The sequence below is a fragment of the Gorilla gorilla genome, chromosome 1, assembly GCF_029281585.2.
Source record: "Gorilla gorilla gorilla isolate KB3781 chromosome 1, NHGRI_mGorGor1-v2.1_pri, whole genome shotgun sequence".
Lineage (NCBI taxonomy): Eukaryota > Metazoa > Chordata > Mammalia > Primates > Hominidae > Gorilla > Gorilla gorilla.
In genome coordinates, this window is record NC_073224.2 from 96900980 (window position 1) to 96926653 (window position 25674).

A 25674-nucleotide genomic window follows, 5' to 3' on the forward strand; every position below is an offset into this window, starting at 1 on the left:
CTTGACAATCAGTGGGACTGGAATATAGGGCTGTGTAGGACTCGGGGAGGGAACAGAGAATAATAGAAAGGTTGGACAGGACTGGATATTGACATCGTGGAATCTCAGGTTCAAGGGAGGACTCTATCATGTGTGCAGAACTCCACCCTGGGGGACTCTGTTCAACTGAAGCCTGAAAGGATCGGGGGCTCTTTCTCCACCCCTGAACTGTGCCGTCCTCCACCCTCAGAGACAAAAGAACCCCGGCCAGCCTCCTCGCGCTGAGGTCTCCCCCTCTGATCCCTCCAGGATTTAGAAAGAGATACCAGGTCATAGAAAAGGAGATTAAAGGCAGGGAGAAGTCAGGTCTGAACCCTGGGTCCCAACACCGAAAACACCCCTAGGGCCCTGGGCAGAGTGACCTCACTGTTAGTCCCTGCCCAGGCTTGAAGTAAGAGGTGAGCAAGATCACGCGGGGGTGCTGTCCCGGCCTGCAAGTTCCAGTCCTGTCACACACTAGTCAGTTGGGGTCGGGGGAAGGCCTTCCTGTGCCTCCTTTTACCTTGCCAGCCTCTAAACTAGGAGGCTTCTTCCCACATAAACACGCCAACAGTCTTTAGCTAACTTTCTAGGCAGAAAGTTTCCTACTGGGGCACAAGTCTATGGGCTCTCGGTGGAGGCTGAGGTACTCACGGGTGGAGACCACTGCAGCCGCCTTTGTAGGTTCAGACTCCCCGAACCTTTAACCCTTGCTCTGGTCTACTGTCCCTCCCTCTCAAGCAGTCCTCCCTCCTTCTGCGCTGCGGCGCCTTTAAACCTTCTTGGCCCTTGCCCCGCCCCGGGTCCGCCCCGTCTGAGGCGGGACCCTCCTGAAAACCCCCGGCTGGGCAGGGCGCACCACTTGCAGCTGCAGCCCTTGCCTTGAGTCAGTGCGCCGCTCTCCAGCCCGCTTGAACGGTGAGCAGGTCGGGGGGACGGGGGTCGGGGACATGTGCGTGGTGTGTGGAAAGCAAGAAGCCAGCGCTTTGGACTTGCTCCAGCGAGCTCGGGGATCAAGGGCTGGCACCAGGCAAGGGTCCGGTGACTACTTTACCCCGCCCCGTGCTGTCAGGTCCTGTCCCCAAGCCCTGACCCGACATTGTTGGACGATGAGGTCAGGCGAGGTTAGCCCATGCATAGACAGGGCGTCCGTCCGGAGCAGGGACTCAGGGACTGAGCCCCACCCGCGGGCTCCATCGCTGAGTCCTCACTGGGGCGAGGGGAAAAAAGGGCGTCGGACTTTAGCTGGCTGGCCCGGAGTGACCCCGGGTCGTGGCGCCGGCCCTGGGCCAGCTCGTGCTCCTGGGCTTTCCCGCGCGACCCTTCACTTCCTGGTTCCAGGAGCACGTGTGAGCACTGCGTGCCCTCTGAGTCCCCGAAGCCGCCCTTTTCATTCCTGTTCCTGCTAGCTTGCTATTCTGGGGACTTGAGGTCAGGGGCTGGGGCTAGGGGGCTCTGCATGGGTCGCACGGTGACCTTCTGTGAAGCTCCAGTCATCTCTATGACGGTCCCCTGACCTCGGGGGTCTGGGTGCTGCAGCCCTGACTGCGCCCCGGGGTGCCCTGTGTGAGGTTGTGGGGGTGGTGGTGGCTGCTTTTACCCTGCCCGAGCGCCGCTGCCCCCACCGGGTGCCCCCTGCTGCTGGGAAAGCCGGTGGTGGCCGCGGGCGGACGGGCGGGCTGCCCAGACCACTGCGTCACCCCAGCGGCGGGAGGGCGGTGGGTGACTCATCTGCTGTAACGGCCCAGGGTGTGGTCGTGGGGGTGGGGGGCGGCGGCTGGGAGGCCGGACCTGCAGGACCGGAGGTGGGCTGCCGCCTCCCCCCGCGCCCTGTGCCTCCTGGGGCTACCTGGAGCCGGTGTCCTGGGAGATCTGTGAGCAGTTGGTATCTGTGGGGCAGAGAGAAACGGGGTGAGAGTGGGGATGGAGTGTGGGATTCGATGTAGAAGACCTGCGGCTGGGACGGGGCTCCCCCAGTGTTCTCTTTGACTTCAAAGCACCAGACAGCAATAGCTCTCTATCTCCAGCCCCCTCCCAGTTTCTCCTCCCCACTACAAGGGGCAGACCTACAACTGCAGAGGAGGCCAAGGCAGGGCGGGCCCAGTAGGGCCCTACCATTCCAGAACCAACAAATAGGTTTTGTCCAACCGCAACTCCCTCCCTCACCCCAAGGCCTCTGCCCCTGTCCCCCACCCCGGGATTGGCCCTTAATCCTTTCTTCATTCCATCCCTTCTCCCTCCAGAATTTTCAGCTGTGGGTTCTCTAGCTCAGAACACTTTCCCTTCCCAGGGGATTTCTTCTCCTGAACGACTACTTCCTGAGTCCGCTTCTTCACCCCAACACGGGTCATTTCCTATCTTCCCCCACACGCTGTCCATCCCCACTATAGCTGTCTCCTGGAAGAATCTCTTGCACCTGGCTACACCGGAGCACTGCTGGGACGATCCCACTTCTGCTCCCGTGCTCACAGCCTGCTCACCACAACGTCTGTGTTGAGAGAGTGCTTCTGCCCGGAGCCCCCACCCAGCCTCCAACACTGTTTGGTACACAGAAGCCATGGCAACGGCCCCCACCTCATCCCCTCCTCCCACGCAAGCTTTGGAGCTTCCTGTTTGTGTAGCCTCAGCTTTCTCTTCTGCTCCTGACTCTCGGTGGTGAGGGGCTGCCCTACGGTGGTTCCCTTAATTGTGGGCCGCCCCCCATCCTTGCTGCTGGCTGTGGCACCTCGCTCTGTGGGCTGGTGCCCTCATTGTGCTGCTCTTTGAGAACAGTCCCTGCCCCAAATCTGAGTTGGGAAGTTCTCCTGTGTTCCATCTGCACGGTGGATGGAGAGTCCCTTTGTCTTCCCAATTAAACACCCTAGCCAAGAACCCTGAAGTCCTCCCTGCCCCCACCCATGTCCGCCTTTTCTTTGGCTTTGGCTTTGGTGAGGTAAGCTTCCAGCCCAGGGTCTGGGTGGGGCCGAGTGCCTTGCGTGGCCCCTCCCCGTTTCCCGCCTATTGTAACTCCAGGGTGAGGGTGAGGGTTGTTCTCACAGCTGCAGTAGCGCTAGGGTTTAGGTTGCTCCCTGCCAGTCCATCCCCCAGGTTGTTCAGCTGTCACCTTCCTTTGGGGTCCCCAGCTCTGGGGGTCCCCCACACCTGTCTTCCAGCTGGGCATATCTCTTCTCACCCTGGTAGGCAACTTGCTTACTGTTTTCTTTATGTTTGAGGGAAGGCAGGGGCAGGTCCCCTGGGTGTCCCTAGGGTGGGCCTTCCCAGCTCCAGCAGCCGCAGCCCATCAGCTTCTGCCTGCCCGTGGGGGTGGGGAGGAGAAACAGCTGCTGACCAGGCCTGGCCTGGTTGGAACTGCCCCTTCTCAGGACTCCGCCCAATGGCTCTGGCACCTCAGAGCTTGAGGGCAATGGCCCCAGAGTGGAGCAGATACACTGCAGCTGGAGGCCGCGACCCTGCCAGCTGTGTCCAGGCCCCAGCGTTGGGCGGTGGAGGGGGTTCCTCGGCATCCACTTTCCACCCAGTGATGGGTCTGGGAGGGCAAGTTTGTCCTGCCTTGGGGGTTGGGGGGCACTGGAAGTGTCTGGCTTCAGGCCTTTCTCTCTGCTCTTAACCCCAGTGTCTAGGTTAATCATTCTCCTGCCCTTTCTTTACCTGTGCCATGGTGATCCCCGAGCCTCAGGCCACTTGGTCCCTGGAAACAGCCCTGAGCACAGCCAGTCCCAGGAGAGAGGTCTGGAACTGGGCTGCGGAAAGGGGGCTTACTGGTGGTAGTAGCTCTTAGCCCCTTCCTCTTCCTACCTGTCTTCCAGCCATTCCCCTGTGCATCAGAGGTTAGAGGTTTCTATGGCGGAGTGGCCTCTGGGGAGGGCAGGGATGCTTCTCTTGGTTTCTCCTCAGAACTCAGCCACCCCACCCCGCCTGCCTTCCCCAAGCTGATGGTGTGTGTGCCTGGCGCTGTGGGTCGGGGCCCAGACTGACATTTATCTGGTCCAGCTTTCAGGCTGGGGGAAGTGGAGGGGGCGGGTTGCTCTTAATGAGGTTTAAAAATAACTGATTTAGGGGAGGATCTGCCGGAAATGTGCAGCTTGATAAGCTGGGGTAAAAAGGAGCAGCCATGTTGGAGTCGGGACGGGAGGGACTGGCCCAAGACACAGCCTCTGCGGCCGAGAGGTGTTGAGGGTTTGAGGCAGGCTGGTCCCCTTGTATTTCGCAGAGCCCCAAGGTCCATTGAGAGGGGGTGACGGGATTGTTTAACCTGGGTGTGTGGGAGAGGGGGAGCTGGAGTGACTTCATCCCTGAAGGCCAACCTGGCCTGGAGCCAGATGTGGTTAGAAGGGGTGGCTCTCTTTCCTCCCCTTGAACGCAGATGCCTGTCCTGGGGGTCCCCTTTCGTGAGCAGCCTGATAGCTAGCTCTGTTTTGGAGAAGAGAGAAAAGCCAAACCAGGGTGGGGATGGGACAGAAAATGGGGACTGTGGCCCATTCTTGGTTCTTGGCTCCCCTTGGCATCCATAGCATGCCCAGGTCTTGCTCAGCCCCTGAGTGTCAGACCCAGGTGGTGAGTGTGGTGGGAACACACTGCCACAGTGAGGTCCGCCAACTCAGGCCATTGGTCGGGAAACCACCCAGTTCTTGCTAATCAAGCTCCTCCAACGAAGTTAAAGAAACCCTCCTGTGTATTTCCCCATCTTGCCTTCTCTTCCCCAGGTTTCCCTAAAAATATCACCCAGGGCTCCTGTATTAGTTTCCTATTTCTGCTGTAACAAATTGCTACAAGCTTAGTGATTTAAAGCAACACAAATACAGCATCTTACAGTTCTACAGACTTCAACAGGGGTCTCACTGGCTAAAATACAGGTGTTGGCAGAGCTGTGTTCCTTCTGGGGGTTTTGGGGTGAATCTATTTCCTTCCCTTTTCTGGCTTCTGGAGGCCACCTGCATTGCTTGGTTCATGGCCCTGTGTGACTCTGACTTCTACTTCCATTTTTTTGTTGTTGTTGTTACTTCTCCCACTCTGACTCACCTATCTCCCACTTTCAGTTAGTAAGGCCCTTGTGATTACACTGGGCTCATTTAGATGATGCAGGATAATCTCCCCATTTCGAGATCTTAATCACATCTACGAAGTCCCTTTTTGTCATATAAGATAACAATATCCACAGGTTCTGGGAATTAGGACATGGACACCTTTTGGGGGGGCATGATTCTGCCTGTCATAGCTCCTAGAGGGGAAAGTAGAATTTGTTTTTATTGCCTGGTTTCTCGTAGGAAATTCGATTTGTTTGCTGAAATCCCTCAAGGACTATTCAAGCCTACCTCTTCCAGAAAGCCTTCCCAAGCTGCTTCTGCCCGTCTGCTTCTTTTAACTCCTACAACATGTGATCTGAACTGTGCACTTTAGTATTCTTTGTGTGCAATCCTTACCTGTTCATATGTACTCACTTTGTCTCCCTGATGGCACTGTGGGCACTTGAGGACCAAGGACTTCTATCTCTTTCACAATCCCTAGCACAGATAGTAGGTGCTCAATTAAAATCCAGTGGTTTGCACCAACCTAGATGGTTAAAAAAAAAGCAAAGAAAACCCAGAGGTTGAGGGAGGGTAGATCCAACCAGTTTCCTAAGCTGTTCCACATTCCTCCTCCTCTCCCCAAATCATTCTCTTTCCCAGGGCTATAAAGAGCAGGGTTGCATTTGGTAATAGTTCTGGTCCTCATCCTTGGGGCTTACCCTGGGGGAAATGGTGTATATCCCTGCGGGCAGAATTCCTGAATTCCCCACTCCCCAGGCTGCAAGGTGTTGACCAAAAGCCCGGGTGTGTCCTCTCCCTAGCTCCCCGCAGCCACCGCCACCCATTGGAATGGCCAACAGGGGACCTGCATATGGCCTGAGCCGGGAGGTGCAGCAGAAGATTGAGAAACAATATGATGCAGATCTGGAGCAGATCCTGATCCAGTGGATCACCACCCAGTGCCGAAAGGATGTGGGCCGGCCCCAGCCTGGACGCGAGAACTTCCAGAACTGGCTCAAGGATGGCACGGTGAGAGCCGGGCCCCACTGGCTTGGAAGTGCAGGGAGAGCAGGACTGGGTCCAGTGGACTGGGGATTGTTTAACCTGAAGAGGAGAAGACTGAGGGCACACATGCCCCAGCCTCTTCCTCAGCTTGAAGGTCTTTGTCAAGGATGTGAGAGGGCCCATGCTTTCCTCCCTTCCCGTGGAGTGGAGGGTAAGGGTGAATGTGCCTCCCAGGCAGTGGAAGACTGAGGTGACACTGAGGAAGAATGTCTCTAAGGAAAGAACTGTGGGAGGGTATGTTAGCAAGGAAAGACTAAACACTGGCTTTTCACTCTGGGCTCGGAGGCAGGAGGCTGGCAAGAAGGACTGTGAGGCTTACTCTAGTGAAAGAGTCCAAGCTGTCTTCAGGCAAGACAGGAGCCTCTCTGGTTCATTGTCTCTGGTTCTGAGGGTGGCGCACGCTGAGCTGCGATAGGTAGGCATATTCTCACCTTTCCACTGCTGCTGTCCTCATCCAGGTGCTATGTGAGCTCATTAATGCACTGTACCCCGAGGGGCAGGCCCCAGTAAAGAAGATCCAGGCCTCCACCATGGCCTTCAAGCAAATGGAGCAGATCTCTCAGTTCCTGCAAGCAGCTGAGCGCTATGGCATTAACACCACTGACATCTTCCAAACTGTGGACCTCTGGGAAGGTGGGACAGGGCCAGGGGCTGGGTCCTGTCATCCAGGAGGCCAGAGATTGGGCTGGGCCCTCTTGACCAGGCAGAAGGGGCTGTTTTCTGGCTCCCTGAAGAGAAAGAGGGGTGTGTTTGTGTTCCATGGAGCACTTGGTCATATTGGAGGCTGGAATGGAGAAGGGTATGGAAATGAAGAGTAAAAATAATTAGGAAGCCAGGCCTGCTGACTTAGCGATAGAGGCGGAACCCTGGCATCTAGGACACTGCGGAGGCTGACACATTCCCATTCTCCTTCCCAGGAAAGAACATGGCCTGTGTGCAGCGGACGCTGATGAATCTGGGTGGGCTGGCAGTAGCCCGGGATGATGGGCTCTTCTCTGGGGATCCCAACTGGTTCCCTAAGTAAGTATTGCTGGGACAGCCGCAGGGTCCAGCAGGTGCATTGTTTTTGCCTAGTCCTGTCCCTAGGAAATAACTTATCTCAGTAGCAGCTGGCCCTTTACAAAGCACTTTCAGAAAATTCCTCATCTCACTTAATCCTCACAACACCCTCTGGGATGGCAAATGACTGTCCCTTTGGACAGATGAGGAGGTGGCTTCAGAGAGCTTATGGCTCTCGAGGGCAGAGCTGGCACCAGCCCTTGAGCCAACAGCAAAGCCTGTGCTCTGTCCAACGAAGGGATTTACTAGGGCAGCCTGTGATCTCCTCTAACCACCACTCCCTTGTCACCCAGGAAATCCAAGGAGAATCCTCGGAACTTCTCGGATAACCAGCTGCAAGAGGGCAAGAACGTGATCGGGTTACAGATGGGCACCAACCGCGGGGCGTCTCAGGCAGGCATGACTGGCTACGGGATGCCACGCCAGATCCTCTGATCCCACCCCAGGCCTTGCCCCTGCCCTCCCACGAATGGTTAATATATATGTAGATATATATTTTAGCAGTGACATTCCCAGAGAGCCCCAGAGCTCTCAAGCTCCCTTCTGTCAGGGTGGGGGGTTCAGCCTGTCCTGTCACCTCTGAGGTGCCTGCTGGCAGCCTCTCCCCCATGCTTACTAATACATTCCCTTCCCCATAGCCATCAAAACTGGACCAACTGGCCTCTTCCTTTCCCCTGGGACCAAAATTTAGGGGCCTCAGTCCCTCACCACCATGCCCTGGCCTATTCTGTCTCTCCTTCTTCCCCCTGGCCTGTTCTGTCTCTGAGCTCTGTGTCCTCCGTTCATTCCATGGCTGGGAGTCAGTGATGCTGCCTCTGCCTTCTGATGCTGGACTGGCCTTGCTTCTACAAGTATGCTTCTCCCACAGCTGTGGCTGCAGGAACTTAATTTATAGGGAGGAGCCTGTGGCAGCTGCTGCCCCAGCCACAGCTGCACTGACTGTGCTCACCACACATCTGGGGCAGCCTTCCCTGGCAGGGGCCCTCGTGGCTTCTCATTTTCCATTCCTTTCACTGTGGCTAAGGGGTGGGGTGAGGGGATGGAGAGGGAGGGCTGCCTACCATGGTCTGGGGCTTGAGGAAGATGAGTTTGTTGATTTAAATAAAGAATTTGTCATTTTTGAATGGACTCTGGCTGTGTCTGGGGCCACTGTGCTACTGTGGGGAAGGGAGGAATACTGGGCAAAGTGCAGTGAGTGATACAGGAAGGAGGGCAGAGATGAGAGGTTGCAGTGCTAACCCCTGTCTTGAGTTTCCTCCCCATCCTCATTCTCACTTGCTTTGGGGGGTGGTGTAGGTTGGAATTGAAAGGGGACAGGACCTCACAGCTGAATGCAGACTATGTAGGCAGTGTCCACAGGGAAGTAAGGCCCTTTCTAGTCAATGGAATTGGGTAATCCTGCCTGCTGCCTTTGGCTGGGTCTGCCTCTACAGTTGGAACAGCTTCTCAGTCACTGGGAGGGTGGGCTGGCTGCTGGCACAGCCATCAGTCCTGGCAAGTGAAGCTGTCTCCAGGTGAGAGGTCCCTCAGGCGGGCTTGGGGTGAGGTGGTCTGCGTTGGAGTTGGCCAGACCCGTGTAGGGGCTGAGGGGGGTTGCAGTGGTGAGGAAAGGTGGAAAGCTGGGGAATGAGCAGGAGTGAGTTGGTGGTGGTCGCTGGAGGGAAGAAGCCGTGTTGATTGATCCTGAGCACCTGTGAACTAAGCGCCTGGGAGAGACTAACCGCAGAACTTCCTTTCTAGGGTGTGGCCTTGGGCCATGATCATCAGTTTTGGGTCAGGTTGTCTCTAGCACCTATCCTTGACCGAGGCATGAGTGTTCCACCCACAGTTTCTTTTTTTTCTTTTCTTTCTTTCTTTTTTTTTTTTTTTTTTTGAGACAGAGTCTGGCTTTGTCACCCAGGCTGGAGTGCAGTAGCATGATCGCTCTTGTTCTCCAGGCTGGAGTGCACTGGCGTGATCTCGGCTCACTGCGACCTCCGCCTCCCAGGTTCAAGTGATTCTCCTGCCTCAGCCTCCTGAGTAGCTGGGATTACAGGCATGTGCCACCACGCCTGGCTAATTTTTTTGTATTTTTAGTAGAGACAGGGTTTTTCCATGTTGGTCAGGCTGGTCTTGAACTCCCGACCTCAGGTGATCTGCCAGCCTCGGCCTCCCAAAGTGCTGGGATTACAGGTGTGAGCCACCGTGCCTGGCTATTTTTTGTATTTTTAATAGAGATGGGGTTTCACCATGTTGGCCAGGCTGGTCTCGAACCCCTGAGCTCAAGCGATCTGCCTGACCTCATGGCTCTGCCTTTTCTTGCCATCTCCCAACACCCCAGCCTCAGGCTCCCAAAGTGCTGGGAGCCCCACCCATAGTTTCTAACCACTAGGTGTTACCTTTACCCCAAGGCTTCCCAATCAGACTCTGTGTCTCCCCAGGGGGAATTTGAGGGATGCTGGGCCAGTCTGACATTAAGTTCCAGCCCCATCAGCCTCACCCAGAGGCCTGGCCTTCCTTGCCCCTTTCCCCTTTTCTACCTGAGGGTATCTCTGTCTCCTAGGAGGAGAAAGCCACAACACTGTGCCTGAGGGAAACAGGTTTGTACCCAGAGCTTTTGTTCTCTCCCCTTTTGTTCCCCTGCTTCTCTGAGGCTCCCTCTTCCAAAAAGCACCCACTAGAGGCGAGGCCCAATGCCAATTCTTCATAGCCATGGCTGTCAGCCTTATCCCCACACCACGCTTAGCCTTGCCACACCACACCTCGGGAGAGACTGTATTTGCTTGCTTGCTGCACTCCCACAGGCTGTGGCACAGATAAGATAGGCTGCAGCCTATGGGCAAATTCCCAGGGGATTAGATCCTTTATCTCTCATTCAGGAAGGCTTTGTGGAATGCTAGTGAGGGAGAGTGATGTCATTGCAGAGAAAACATTGAATTCGCTATTTATACTAAAACAACAAGCCGTTTGCCACCTTCCCTGGTTTAACTATTTATAGCTATAAATTATTGGCCACACGTCTCACAACTCTGAGAAATGCCATTTGTTACAGTGCCAGCGCTGAGAACCACTGCCTTCTCCCAGAAGATTCTCACAAACGCCCAGGAGGTGGATATTACTGTAATGTGTTCCCCATTTTGTCTTTAGATGGGGATACTGGTCTCAGAAGGGCCAAGGAATGTGCCCAGGGCCACAAAGCAATTAAGGGAGAAGCAGGGATTTGCATCCAATCAAGCTGGCTCTGAACCCGGCTGAGCCTGTGCAGTTCTAGGCTCAGCAAGAAGTGAAGCTGTCAAGGGACTAGGGGACAGAGGTGGTGGTGGGTGGCAGGGCGATGCTCCTCATCTGTAAGCTGAAGATGATAATTCCTTCCTCGTGAAGTTGCCGTGAGGATTAGATGAGCCCTGGAAAGCACTTTGCATGGGGAATGCTAGCACATAGTGCTCAGGACATGGAAGTGTGGGGAATAAAAGGTAGAACATTTGTGTATGGACCCTGGGCTGAGAGGGAGCTGATGCCCAGCAGTTTCATGCCCTTCACCACTGTCCTGCTGAACACGGGCAAAGATGCTTTCAGTGGCCCTATCCCCTCTACCAGGAACAGCTTATTTTCAAGGGAGACACCAGCTGTATTTGAGAGGGGCTCAGCCATTGGGCTCACCTTCTTCTGGCTGCACTCACCACCACCCAAGCCTTGTGAGGAATCTCAATGTTCCCTTAATTCATCTAACTGCAGACTCAGCTGCTTCCTTCTGGAGCCGGCCTCCAGTGGCATCTCAACATTTTCCAGCTTTCTGTTTGTCTGCTTTTTAGCATTTTGTCTCACCTGAGGTTACAATTTCATCCTTAACTTGGCTTCTCTCATCTCTGACCCCACTTCAGGCCCTGGGGCCCAGACTAGGCACCAGCCTGTGTATGGTTCTGCCTTTTCTTGCCATCTCCCAACACCTTATTCTGTGTGGCTGTCTACAGTGGTGTCTCTCTCTCTCTTTTTTCTTACATTTTTCTTTATTATTATTATTATTATACTTAAAGTTCTAGTGTACATGTGCATAACGTGCAGGTTTGTTACATAGGTATACATGGGCCATGTTGGTTTGCTGCACCTATCAGCTCGTCATTTACATTAGGCATTTCTCCTAACGCTGTCTCTCCCCCAGCCTCCCACCTCCACAACAGGCCCCGGTATGTGATGTTTCCCTCCCTGTGTCCATGTGTTCTCATTGTTCAACTCTTTCTTTCTTTCTTTCTTTTTTTTTTTTTTTTAACTTTAAGCTCTGGGATACAGGTGCTGAACATGCAGGTTTGTTGCATGGGTATACGTGTGCCCTGGTGGTTTGCTCCACCTATCAACCCATCACCTAGGTTTTAAGCCCCGCATACATTAACTATTTGTCCTGATGCTCACCCTCCCCTCGCCACACCCCTTCCCCGACCACAGACCCTGGTGTGTCTTGTTCCCCTCTCTGTCTACGTGTTCTCATTGTTCAACTCGCTACAGAGGTGTCTCCTAACACTCTGCACTTGCAGGGCTTCTCCTGCCGCCTGGAACAATCTCCTTCCAGGTGCCTCCTGGAACAATCTTCTTCCAGGTCCCGCCCTCACTTGCTCCTTTATCTCCTTCAGGTTTTTGTTTAGACGTCATCTTCCCTGATCACCTCATTTAAAACCGCACACTTCACCCTCAGCCTGGACCCCGTGCTCCATTCCTGCTTTCTTTTATCACCACCTGACACCCAATATATTTTACTTATTTATTTTCTGTCCCCACCCGTAGAATGTAAACTACACAAAGGCAGGCTTTTGTTGGTTTTGCTCATGTAGAGTAGTGGTTGGCATGTTGTAGGTGCTGGATAAATATTTGTTGAATGAATGAGTGAGCATGACACCACCCTCATGCTCTGCAGCCCCCTGGCTTGGCAACACAGTGCCCAGCCAGCCCAAGGGCCTAGCAACCCAGCCTGTCATCATATCTGAGATACAGCCCAGCTCATCTCTCCGCTTCCAATGCTTCCAGATTATTCATTTCCAAAAAATAAAAACCCAAGAAGCTGCATTTCCTACAGATAGAGGAGAGGAGGGTGGAGGGTGGATTGCATGCTCTGGACAAATGGAAGGTGATTTGAGGATGTGGGGAAAAAAAAATGGGAGGAGGGCAGGAGGAAGAGATAGGAGCCAGTTTGGGTTCATTTGCTCCTTGCCTTCAGCCTGGAAGTGGAAAATCACTGTGGAGGTGGAGGGAAAGTAGGCTTGGCCCATGATGGCCAATGGAAAGGAGAGTTGGGGAAGGGAGGCAGAGAGGAGGAGGAAGAGGGGGAGAAGGAAGAAGGTTTCAGATGCTCCACCCAGTTTGGCTCACCTGTGGGTAACAAGCATAGCTCTCTGCAGCCTATCCATATGCGTGTGAGTGTGCATCCAGGTGTGTGAGAATTCTCAGGGCTAGGGCTGGGGGCCAGGGGGTGGGGTGCGGTGCAGGTGGGAGGAGATAAATCTGTGACTGTGTGTGGAGGCTGCCTATGAGTATGTGTTTACCAAGGATTGGGGATAATGGGTGCAGAGAGGTGTTTGTCCTGCGTGTGTAGGCATCTGTGTGTTTGTACATGGTTCTGTGGAGAACAATATGTCCCATTCCTGCCTCCACAGCTGAAGGAGGCCTTTGAGAGCTTGGCAGAAGGCCCAAGGAGCAGTGGAATGGGGAAAGTGCTGGATGATAGGACCCCAGGGAGGGAACAATAAAGGGCCTGGGATTAAATTTGTTGAAGAAAAGGCTAAAAGGGTGAATTAATAACTGTCTTCTTGCAAAGAAATGGATTTTAGTCCCAGTGGCCAGGGAGGTAGATTAGAAGAAAATGCACCAAAGTTGCATCTAGAGAAATTTAGATTAGACTAGGAAAAATGATCCTCTTGACTCTGAAGGTTATTAGCCTTTGGAATCTCTTAAGGGTCAGGAGGAATGTCTTCAATAATAGGACAAAATGCATCTTCTTGCAGAGGAAAATGGGCAGTTCTGCCTGGGAATCGTCATATACACACTCATTTTTTTCATTCATATATTCATTCATTTAACAATTATTGAGATCCTACTTTATGTCAGGCTTTATGGAGGATGTGGATTATTAATACATGATCTCTTTGCTCAAAGAGTGCATAGTTCTGTAGGGGAGATACAACACAGATAGAAGCCATAATATTTATTTATTTTTTGAGACAGAGTCTCTCTCTGTTGGCCAGGCTGGAGTACAGTGGTGCGATCTTGGCTCACTGCAACCTCTGTCTCCCGGGCTCTAGCAATTCTTCTGCTTCAGCCTCCCCAGTGGCTGGGATTACAGGCGTGTGCCACCACGCCCAGCTAATTTTTGTATTTTTAGTAGAGACGGGATTTCACTATGTTGGCCAGGCTGGTCTCAAACTCCTGACCTCAGGTGATCCACCCAACTCGGCCTCTCAAAGTGCTGGGATTACAGGTGTGAGCCACCACGCAGGCCAGAAGCCACAATAATTTAGGAAACCTGTGACATTTGCCTTTGGAGAAATGCAAATAGGGCTTTGTGGGAAGACTACTGCCTCCCTCTCAATGCTCTGGATGAATTCCTGGATGGTGACTGGTGGTGATGTCATGGGGAGCTGAGGCCGCGTACCTCAGGGATCATCTCCCCTGATCAGCCCAGGGGAGTGGGAGAGCCAGCTGGGGGGACTGCTCTGGAAAAAGGAGCAGTCCCTGGCTTTGTGGTCAGAAGTCAAGTTTCAGTGTGGAGTGAGGGGCTATTTCTTTCCTGCCTGGGGTGGGGAAGGGCAAAAAGGACTGAGTCAGGGTGAGAACCAGGGATCAGGTAAGGACAGATCAACATCACTGGAGCTGGGGGTAGGTCTGAAGGGGTTATATAAATACCTCCTCAGACACTGGGACTGTCAACTGTTTCACATCATTGCTGGCAGGACCTGAATTTTTTTTTTTTCTTTTTCTTGAGATGGAGTCTTGCTCTGTTGCCTAGGCTGGAGTTCAGTGGTATGATCTCGGCTCACTGCAACCTCTGCCTCCCAGGTTCAAGCAATTCTCCCTGCCTCAGCCTCTCGGGTAGCTGGGAGTACAGGTGCCTGCCACCACGCCTGGCTAATTTTTGTATTTTTAGCAGAGATGGGGTTTCACCATGTTGGCCAGGCTGGTCTCGAACTCCTGACCTCAGGTGATCCACCCGCCTCAGCCTCCCAAAGTGCTGGGATTACAGGCATGAGCCGCCGCCCATGGCCTCTCTCCCATTTTATAGATGAGGAAACTGAAGCTAAGAGAATGAAAGTAACTTGCTGAACCCAGCTAGTGGAAAAACAGATTTAAACTTCTTACCACTGAAGCCCAAGCTATTGCTCACCCTGTCATGGGGCTCCCCTGTGAGGTGGCTGACCCTGGGGAAGGGTTCAGCCTGCAACGGACTTGAGCTACGGTTTCTCTGTGAGTGGAGGCCCAGGGCCACAGTGGAGGAAGGAAGAGGTCAGGTTTGGGAAGAGGTGCAGGAAGTTCAGTTCTGCAGCTGCCACTCCTCTGAGGCAAGCGAGGATCTGGCAGCTTTAGGTGGGAACTAATGGAGAGTACCTGAGATCCAGCCCCTGGATCCTACAACTTGAGGTTTCCATCCCCAAGTCTCCCTGATCTCTCTGGACCCTCCTCAGACAGCCAACATTTATCTCCAGCAAAAGCTATCACAACTCTCAGGACGATACCCGAGAGTTGCACTTTCAAGGCATTAGCATATCTGTTAATTCCAGAGAGGCTTGTAGCCTCTTGGTAGGGCTTTAGTAGTTTTATACCCTTTAGAGAGAAGAGAAGAGCTAAGCCTAGAGACTGTAAGTGATTTGCCCAGGGTCCCAGTGTTCTTGGGAGTAGAAAGCATGCCTTATGTATCTTTGTGTGGCTCACAAGTCTCAGAACAGACAGTGTCAGGCCCAGAAGGAGCTCAGTCCAAGTTCATTGTATTGAATTGGTTCTGTATGCACTAGATTCTGGGTCTCTGGACTCCTGGTCACTCACTTGATGTTTAAAATACCCAAAGTCAAGTGTACCCCTAGAGATGAGTTTGGCTGTAGACTACAGTGGACACAGGGTGGTGGGATACCCCAGCCCCTATCGTATGTTTTCTCCTAACCCTGCTACAAGGAATCTCAACTTCTTAAAACTTGTTCTGTTCTCTGAGTGACGTCCTCAGACTGACAGCATTGGACTCTCCTGGCTTGCTGGTTAGAAATGCAGATTCCATGATGTGGTCTGGTCATAGAGACACAAGGCCCAGTGGTCACTGAGGGATGTGGTCTCTGCATGGGCAAGACTGTGACTATCTTAATACCCTGCTGGGCCTCCCCATGCTGCCTGCTAGAGTAGGCTTTCCACAAATAAATGTGTTAAATGAATGGAAAAAGAAAAAAAAAAAAAGAAATGCAGATTCCAGTTAGACCTATGAAACCTATGGACTGAGAATCTGTGGCAGAGGTAGTGGAGGTGGTATCTTGAATTTGCATTTAAACAGACTCCCCCCATAATCCTTAGGCAGCAGTGACCTAGGATATTCGGGGGAGAAGTCTCTCCAGCCAGCAAGAAAATTGAGGTCTGAGAGGCCCTGGCCTTGAGGCCTTGAACAAGAGTTGGCCCTACCCCCCACCCTGCACTGTTTGGTGACTGTGGCTAGGTTGCCAGGGGAACCAGGCTGTGTAACTTCCTGGCTTTGGCGGTTTCCCCCTCCTTGGCCTTATCTCAGCATCCGCCACCCAGTCCAGGGCCTGTGCTGGTCACGTAGGAGGGGAAGCTGGTGCCAGGCGTGCAGAGGCGTGTCTAGGATACCAGGGCAAGGCTGGCCCAAGGACCTGGGGTGGGCAAGAGGGTGGAGATGTGGTTTTCAAGAAGGCAGGGAGGCTGCAGATTTGTTAATGTCTTTCTCTTTGGTCTAGGAGATATCACACTATGGGAATGTGGGGAAGGGGGTTGGTCAGAGCCTGGGGATCTGTCTGTCATTACTCTGGCATTTCAACTCCTCATTCATGGCCTAATTCCCCCTCCCTGGGAGTAGGGGCACAAATAATACTGTGGCCTGGCCTGTGTCCCCTTTTCTCCTCCTTCCTCCCTCTGCTCTCTAGACTTAGGGCCTCTAGCCACAAGCGCCCCTCAGTACTCCTCACTACCACCCTCACCCTAACATCTCTGCCCCAGCTTTATTCACCCCTACTCATTCTCCTTGGTTCCAAATTTTTTCCTGTTCTTCAGACTCTCTCCCCTCTCCGTGCCCCACGCACGGGTCTCTCACAAGGTAGCAGGAAGCCCTGACAGTCTTCAAGGATGGAAAAGAGAAAAAGTTTTGAAGAAAGAGGGAAGGCAGGAAATAGTTGAATAAAATAATTAGTGCATTTAAGTATTTGTTTATGTTCTAAGCCATACTTTGAAGCAGTTTTGAGAATTCAAGTGTTCCAGGAAGAAAGAGAATAATGAAAATAGTGAAATAGCCTCTCAGGCCTCTATGCAACTTGGAGGATTTATGATCTGATTCCTGATGGTGTTTATATTACATTAAGAACAAATAACCCCCACCCCCCCTGCCCCACCACATTCCCATTCTCTGGGGGAAAGAAGTGCAAAGAAAATAGCCAGACACTGTGCAAATTGATTTTTCCAGCCTGGTCTTATCTTCATGGTATCTCTCTTTGGGGCTATTACCCTATCTCACAGATTAAGAAACAAGGCCCAGGTGGTTCAGCAAGTTACCCAAGGCCTCTCAGCTCTAAGTGGCTGAGCCAGGGTTCAAAACCTGCTAATCTGTCTCCAAAATTAGTCACCACTTCTCTTCTTCACTTTGCTCCCCCAGGGAACACAAATCAGGGAGACTTCTTCTAGGATATCCTAGACGGAATTATTGACTAGGAACCAGGCCTAGAAGAAATGATGCTGTACTGAGGACTGAATGGGCATTGCAGAATTCCTTTATTGTGGGGGTGGGCACCCCTAATATGGGAGCAGAGGCTATATAGGGCAATGCGGACAGTTCCAAAGGAAGGGGGGACCCCTATCCTGGAGAATTCCCAGTAGTTAGCAAAGGAGTTCAGAGGAAACGAGAGAAATAGACCAACATTAACACAAGTTATATGCACTTGCAAAGACTCTTCCACAGGAATGTGGAAACCCCATATCTCATTCCAACTCTATGGTCCTGCTATCCCCATCCCAGTTTCTTTGCCTTCTTCTTTCACATCCAGCCTCAGCATCTCTGATCCCTGCACTGGGAGGTGCAGTTTCCTAAATGCGGTTCAGAGAAAGGGGACAGGGAAGAGAGGAGGGGAAGGCAGGGGATGGGAGGGAGGGAAGGGGACGGGAAGGACAGAGCAAGAATCAGGGAACCAGTCTCCTTTCTCATTGTTCTTAGACAGGAGACATGCTCAAGTAACAGGCTAGACTTTTCATTGTAATCATACGGCTGTGCTGGACCTTGTCTCCCAGACTCCTCTCATTTAAATGTGCTTATTCATCAGAGGGTCAAAATTCCTATCCCTCCCACCTCCACCATGCAGGGAGCACCTCGGGACCAGCGGGGTGACCAGCACCCAGGTCCAGTGGCTGTGAGGTAGAGGTGCCAGGACCAAGTCCAGCCCAAGATTGCTGGGCTCTGCTCCTGGCTCCTCCGCACCCAGCTACTGTCTTGGATCTGAGCTCCTGGCCCCTGGCTGACAATCAGGCTTTATTCTGAGACTTCTCTGGGAGTAGGAAGGGTCAGGGAGCCCGAGGTGGGGTTAGGGTTGGGCAGAGAATCTGGACCTACTCTCTTTCTCAGGCATCTTTAGTCTCTAAACTTTTCCCCTTGTTCTCAGTCCTTGGCTTGCTGGGCAGTGAGAATGGGTTGAAAATGGGATTAAGAACTAGGAGGAGAGTGAAATGAGAGCTTGGGGGAAGGAAAGGGACTCTAAAGATGCACAAATAGAAAAGGGGGAAAGAAAAGCTGGAAAACAACAGTGAGGAGAAGAGTGAGTGGAGCTCGGCCTAGGTTGGGAGGTGAGAGTGAGGACACCCCCGCTCCTCACCCCCAGCAGCACCAGATATGGCTGCAGTTTTGAGCCAAGTTTTGCTGAGAAGGGGAAGGTTGCCTCCCTACTTATCAGGGTGGACCTTGGTTTTGTGAGGTATGAAGCTTATACAATTTCGAAAGCTCCATTTGTGAAAAACAACAAAAAATTATTAAGATTAACTACAGAAGTAAACATTTGTTTTGAATAATAAATTCAAAACAAATTACAAATTTAAAAAAAACCTGGCAAATACTGTAAACATCATAAGATTTAGAAAAGTAACACAGGATTTGTGTGAATTAATTGCTTGAAGCAACTCTAAAATATAATAGTTTTATCCTTACATTTTTGCCTGCATACACTTTGTCTCTTCATATGACAACGATGTTATCATATTATTTGCTACAGAGAGCATAGAAAGACAATTCAGTCTTTTCTCTGGCATTGTAAGTGCGGGAAAAACACTCAAAGTTCTTTTCCTTATTTTCTCACTCAACAACAATCAAGGCAGACAGAAGACTTCTGTGATCAAATGTGGGGGTCTTCTCCCCACCAACAAACAAGCAGTTGATTCTGCAGCAGATACCAGCTCGAATGCAATTCATGCTACCTACCTGGAGATAGTGTCAGATCCCAAAGGTTGGGTACTCAGCCTCCAAAACTGCTCCTTGCTTCAGACAGCAGTCACAAGTCTGGGTATCCGGAACTTCTGACTGACCGGCTTAAGTTGGGGTTCCCACAATCCCCCTTTGGGTTCGATTCATTTGCTGGAGCAGCTTAGAGAACTCAGGGTGACATTTACGTTCACTGGTTTATTATAAACTATATTGTGAAGGATACAGATAAAGAGATGTGTAGGGTGAGATATGGAGGAAGGAGTGTGGAGTTTCCATGCCCTCTCCACCCCTCTCCAACCAGGTGTTCAGGTTCAGCTGAACACCTGAGCCTCCAGGTCTTCAGCTATCTGGAAGCTCCCGAACCCTGTCCTCTTGGGCCTTTTATGGAGACTTCGTTGGATAGGCATGATTGAAGCATGGACATTGTGTAGAAATATGATTGGAACAAAAGGGAATAACAGACTGACTGGGGAAAACCTGGCAGGACCTGTCTGCTCAGATTTTTCTTGGCCTCTCTGTGCAGCATTCCTTCATTTAGGTATGGGGCAGGACTCTCTGGGATGAGGGTCTTGTGGCCCACAACCAGATTAGAGTCTTACCTTGGGCAGATGAAAGGAGAGCAGAAGAAGATCAAAGAGAGAGAGAGATTCTGTTTCCTGAGGCCTGCTTCTGAGGCCTAGAGCACCCCAACATTATAACAAAAGACTATCTATGGGAGTTATGAGCCAGGAATGGTGGATAAAAAAATTATTTATATAGATGATTGATAGATAAATGATAGATAAATATCACAGGCATGGATTGATCAACACTTCTATTACAGATTAGAATGTTTCACTTCACAGTTCTTTGTAAATCATGTCAATTTTTATGATAGCTGTCAATTTGGGAAAATCTGTATTAAAATTTTTAAATGAGTTGTATGATTTCAGACCATTGTTCAGTAATTAATCCTAAATGTTCTCTTTTTTTTGAAATATGGTCACACTTGGTCACCCAGGCTCGAGTGCAGTGGCATGATCTCGGCTCACTGCAGCCCCGACCTCATGGGTTCAAGGGATCCTCCTGCCTCAGCCCCCAAGTAGCTGGGACTATAGCCATGCGCCACCATGCCCGGCTCCTAAATGTTCTTTGAATTGATGGCACTCATTAACCAGTTCATCATAGGCCCTCACTTTAGTGTGCTAATGTGAATTTTACACAATCTCCACCAATGTCAATGTTTATGTCAAATCAACAAGACATTTAGTATTTTCCCAACGTATTCATGGAATTTCCTTCTTCTTATTAGATTACAAACAATCCAAATGCCCATGTATTCTATTAAAAATTTGTCTATTCCTTTTTTTTTTTTTTTTTTGAGATGGAGTCTCGCTCTGTCGCCTAGGCTGGAGTGCATTGGCACCATCTTGGCTCACTGCAAGCTCTGCCTCCTGGGGTTCACGCCATTCTCCTGCCTCAGCTTCCCATCCTCTATTTTTTTTTTAATGGGGGTGGATAGGCTTCAATTTCATCTCATAATATAAAGAAAAAAAAGTAAAAGAAAAAATAGAGATGGAGACTCGCTATATTGCCCAGGCTGTTCTTGAGCTTCTGTGCTCAAGCCATCCCCCCACCTCAGCTTCCCAAAGTGCTGGGATTACAGGTGTGAGCCACTGTGCCTGGCCTACCTATTCCTGTTATTGAATGATAGGCACATCTCATTTTATTGCACTGTGCTTTATTGCGCTTTACAGATATTGTGGTTTTTACAAAATAAAAGTTTGTGACAACACTGAGCAAGTCTATCGGCACCATTTTTCCAACACCATGTGCTCACTTCATGTCTCTGTGTCACATTTTGGTAATTCTTGCAATATTCCAAACTTTTTCATTATTATTATATCTGTTACGGTGATCTGTGATCAGTGATTTTTGATACTACTATTGTAATTGTCCTGGGGCACCACAAACAGCACCTGTATAAACACCAAACTGAATCAATAAATGTTGTGTGTATTCAACCCAACAATATTGAAATTAGGCTAGTTAATAACCCTACAATGTCTTCTAAGCATTTAAATGAAAGGAAGAGTTGCCATCTCTCACTTTAAATCCAAGGCTGATCCAGGTGAGAAGGCATGCCTATAGTACCAGCTCCTCAAGAGCTGAGGCAGGAGGATAGCTTGAGCCAAGGAGTTGGAGTCCAGCCTGGGCTATGCAGCAAGACCCTGTCTCTCTTTGAAAAAAAAATCAAAAGCTGGAAAGGATTAAGCTCAGCAAGGAAAGCACATCAAAAGCCAAGATAATCTGAAAGCTAGGCCTCTCATGCCAGTTAGCCAAGTCGCAAATACAAAAGAAATGTTCTTGAAGGACATTAAAAGTGCTATTACAGTGAACACATGAATGATAAGCAAAAAAAACCAGCCTTATTTCTGATATGGAGAAAGTTTTGGTGCTCTGGATAGAAGACCACACCAGCCACAACATTCCCTTAAGTCCACCTAGTTGGGCCGGGCGCGGTGACTCACGCCTGTAATCCCAGCACTTTGGGAGGCTGAGGCGGGCAGATCACGAGGTCAGGAGATTGAGACCATCCTGGCTAACACGGTGAAACCCCGTCTCTACTAAAAATACAAAAAAATTAGCCGGATGTGGTGGCGGACGCCTGTAGTCCCAGGTACTCGAGAGGCTGAGGCAGGAGAATGGCGTGAACCCAGGAGGCGGAGCTTGTAGTGAGCTGAGATTGCGCCACTGCACTCCAGCCTGGGCGACAGATGAGACAACAACTCAAAAAAAAAAAAAAAAAAAAAAGTCCACCTGGTCAAGAGCAAGGCCCTAACTCTCTTCAATTCTATGAAGGGTGAGAGAGGTGAGGTTCTATGAAGGGTGAGAGAGGTGAGGAAGAAAAAAGTTTGAAGCGAGCCGAGGTTGGTTCAGGAAAGAGGTTATCTCCATAACATAAAAGTGCAAGGTGAAGCAGCAAGTGTTGATGCAGAAGCTGAAGCAAGTTGTCCAGAAGATCTAGCTAAGACAATTGATGAGATGGCTACACTAACAGATTTTGAATGTAGATGAAACAGCCTTCTACAGAAGAATATGCCATCTAGGACTTTCATGGCTAGAGAGAAGTCAATGCTTCAAAACTTCAAAGGGATGGCTGACTTTCTTGTTAGGGGTTAACACAGCTGGTTCCTTTATTTTTTTATTTTTTATTTTTTTGAGATAGGGTCTCACTCTGTCACGCAGGCTGGAGTGCAGCGGCACAATCTCAGCTCACTGCAACTTCCGCCTCATGGGTTCAAGTGATTCTCGTGCCTCAAGTAGCTGGGATTACAGGCACATGTCACCATGCCCAGCTCATTTTTTTTTTGTATTTTTAGCAGAGATAGGGTTTCACCATGTTGGCCAGGCTGGTCTCAAGCTCCTGACTTCAAATGATCTGCCCGCCTAGGCCTCCCAAAGTGCTGGGATTACAGGCGTGAGTCACCGCACCCAGCCAGCTGGTTCCTTTAAGTTGAAAGCAATGCTTACTTATCATTCCAAAAATCCTAAGGCCCTTCAGAATTATACTAAATTGGTTCTGCCTGTGCTCCATCAATGGCCCAACAAAGCAGGGATGACAGCACATTTGTTTATAGCATGGTTTACTGATATTTTAAGCCCACTGTTGAGACCTACTGCCCAGAAAAAAGGATTTCTTTCAGAATATTACTGCTCATTGACAATGCATCTAGTCACCCAAAGACTCTGATGGAGATGTAGTAGAAGAGCAATATTGTTTTCATTTCTGCTAACACAATATCCATTTTGTAGCCCATGGATCAAGATGTAATTTCCAATCTCAAGTCTTATTATTTAAGAAATACATTTTGTAAGGCTATAACTACCATAGATAATGATTTTTCTGATGAATCTGGGCAAAGTAAATTGAAAACCTTCTGAAAAAGATTTGCTATTCCAGATGCCATTAAGAACATTCATGATTCATGAGAAAAGATCAAAACATTGAGATTAACACGAGTCTGGAGGAAGGTGATTCCAACTCTCATGGATGACTTTGAGGGGTTCAGGACGTCAGTGCAAGAAGTAATTGTAGACATAGTGGAAATAGCAAGAGAGCTAGAATCAGAAATGGAACCTGAAGTTGTGATCAAATTGCTGCAATCTCATGATAAAACTGGAATGGTGAGGAGTTGTTTCTTAGGGGGTAGAATCTACTCCTATTCCATTGACGATGGAGCTTTAAAACAACAAACAAACAAACAGAAAAGAGTTTACTCATGGTGAAGACACTGTAATCATTATTGAAATGACAAAAAAGAATCTAGAATATTCCATAAACTTAGAGGATACAGCAGCGGCAGGGCTTGAGAGGACTGATGCCAAGTTTGAAAGAAGTTCTATTGTGGGTAAAATGCTATGAAACAGCATTACATCCTACAGAGAAATCTTTCATGAAAGAAAGAGTCGGCTGGGCGCGGTGGCTCACGCTTGTAATCCCAGAACTTTGGGAGGCGGAGGCGGGCGGATCACCTGAGGTTGGGAGTTTGAGACCAGCCTGACCAACATGGAGAAACCCCATCTCTACTAAAAACACAAAATTAGCTGGGCGTGGTGCTGCATGCCTGTAATCCCAGCTACTTGGGAGGCTGAGGCAGGAGAATCTCTTGAACCCGGGAGGCAGAGGTTGTAGTGAGCGGAGATCGCGCCATTGCACTCCAGCCTGGGCAACAAGAGCAAAACTCCGTCTCAAAAACAAACAAACAAACAAACAAATACAAAACTAACTTGGTGTGGTGGTGCACGTAATCCCAGCTACTCTGGAGGCTGAGGCAGAAGAATATCTTGAACCCGAGAGGCAGAGGTTGCAGTAAGCCGAGATCTCATCATTGCACTTCAGCTTGGGCAACAAGAGTGAAACTCCATCTGAAAAAAAAAAAAAAAGAAAGGAAGAGTCAACTGATGTGGCAACCTTCACTGTTGTCATATTGTAAGAAACTGCTGCAGCCACCTCTGCTTTCAGCAAGTGCTACCCTCATCAGTTAGCAGCCATTAACACTGAGGCAAGACCCTCCACCAGCAAAAAGATGATGACTCTCTCTGAAGACTCAGATGATTGTTAGCACTTTTTAGCAATAAAGTATATTTAAATTAAGGTATGCACTTTTTTTAGACATAATGCCATTGCAAACCTGATAGACTACAGTATAGTGCAAATGTAACTTTCCTATGCACTGGGAAACCAAATAATTTGTGTTGCTCACACTGTATTGTGACATTAGTTTTATTGCAGTGCTCTGAAGCCTAATCTGCAATATCTCCAAGGTATGCCTGTAGACACATTGCCAAGGGTTCTTCTCTGAGCCTTGACATGTGCTTACGTAAATGAGAGGCCTGAAGCTTAAGCATTGTTAGCTTTGAGATAAATTTTTATTGTATTTTATTTATTTTATTTTTCAAGACAGGGTCTCACTCTTGTCACCCAGGCTGGGTGCATTGGCACGATCATGGCTCAGAGCAGCCTCAACCTCCGAGGCTCAAGTGACCCTCCTAGTGCAGCCTCCCAAGTAGCTGGGACCACTGGCATGTACCACTATGCCTGGCTAATTTTTGATTTTTTGTAGAGATGGGATCTCCCTATGTTGCCCAGGCTGGTCTCAAACTCCTGGATGTAAGCAATCCTCCTGCCTTGGGCTCCCAAAGTACTGGGATTACAGGCATGTAATTGCCTGCTGGGAGGCAAGTCCCTTACACTGCACTCTGTCATTCCCTCCTTCCTGCCTCAACTTTTTTTATTTTTCTTTGAGACAGAGTCTTACATTGTTGCCTGGGCTGGAGTGATCTTGGCTCACTGCAATCTCCCCCTCCTGGCTTCAAGTGATTCTCCTGCCTGAGCCTCCTGAGTAGCTGGGATTACAGGTGCCTGCCACCACCTCCGGCTAATTTTTTGTATTTTTAGTAGAGACGGGGTTTCACTATGTGGGCCAGGCTGGTCTCGAACTCCTGACCTCGTGATCTGCCCACCTTGGCCTCCCAAAGTGCTGGGATTACAGGCATGAGCCACAGCGCCCAGCCCTTTCTGCCTCAACTTTGCACCTTTTCTTCAGAGAGTTACCCTGGGCTGAGAAAAGAATAGATTTTCAATTTGGACAGTTTTTTTCTTGGCCTCAGTTTCCTCTTTGGTTACATGGATAGTAACTATGTCATGCAGATGTGCCTGGGAGAATGGGGTGAATACAGGAAGCACCTTATTCACAGTGGGCCGGTTACTTGTCTTCCCTTCTTTCTGAGCTGCAGGGAACGGGGTTCTAATGCCAAGGCTTAGTAAGGAAGGTTCCCAGGAACAAAACAGCCCCTTCTCTCAGTCCCAAGCCTCCCAAGGACTGTGCTCCTCCTCTTCAGGCCTTCCCTTCTCCCTCTGATTAAGCCTTCAACACTTGGTGAGACTGGGCAGGGGACACAATTTTGTACTCTTGATCCCAAAGGAGATAAAGGCTGGGAAATCTAGGGAAGGAATGTGAAGCCTGTTGGAGTAAGTCCTTTTAAAAGCAGCAAGAAGTGACCTTGTCTCCCTCTTTCCATTCCCCCGGGGCTTGTGAATAGCCTTCAGTGCCCAAGTTGGAGTAAGAGCTTCAGAAAGACTGGCTGTGAGGGTTTGGAGAGAGGTTTGAGAAAGCAGCTCAGAGACTCACAGAGTCACACCAAGAGCTTAGCTAATCAGCTAATCAGCACTGGAGGAAGACAAATGTCCTTGGTCTGGTGGGACAGCTTCGTGAGGCTTGGAGCATGCAGCCTACCGAAGTGAGCTCAGTGCCAGCCCTGCAAGTTGGAAGGTAGAGAGGCCAAACCAACTTGGAAAAAATGACAAAACCCCTATGTACTTTCTAGAACAATACATACCAGCTAGGAAGTGTT

General features: G+C 50.2%; 1 protein-coding gene across 5 annotated transcripts; it reads left to right on the top strand.

Moving 5' to 3' along the window:
• The first annotated feature begins 756 nt into the window (after positions 1-756).
• Positions 757-8272, top strand: TAGLN2 (transgelin 2). Of its 5 annotated transcripts, none has more exons than XM_031011349.3 (5): positions 757-936; positions 5846-6053; positions 6548-6722; positions 7007-7109; positions 7442-8272. In XM_031011349.3, the coding sequence occupies exons 2-5, from the start codon at positions 5874-5876 to the stop codon at positions 7581-7583; spliced, it is 600 nt and encodes a 199-aa protein (XP_030867209.1). In that variant the 5' UTR covers positions 757-936; positions 5846-5873; the 3' UTR covers positions 7584-8272. The 5 variants fall into 5 exon arrangements, with proteins under 5 accessions (XP_030867209.1, XP_063549802.1, XP_063549801.1 ...); XM_063693732.1 differs by lacking the exon at positions 757-936 and adding an exon at positions 1770-1903; XM_063693731.1 differs by lacking the exon at positions 757-936 and adding an exon at positions 1775-1892.
• Positions 8273-25674: the final 17402 nt, after the last annotated feature.

Bases quoted from the DNA above. Each gene is read 5' to 3' on its own strand.
- TAGLN2 (XM_031011349.3), top strand. From the start codon at position 5,874: ATGGCCAACAGGGGACCTGCATATGGCCTGAGCCGGGAGGTGCAGCAG. The intron at 6,054-6,547 runs GTGAGAGCCGGG...GTCCTCATCCAG, and splicing joins ACTGGCTCAAGGATGGCACG to GTGCTATGTGAGCTCATTAA. The intron at 7,110-7,441 runs GTAAGTATTGCT...CTTGTCACCCAG, and splicing joins GATCCCAACTGGTTCCCTAA to GAAATCCAAGGAGAATCCTC.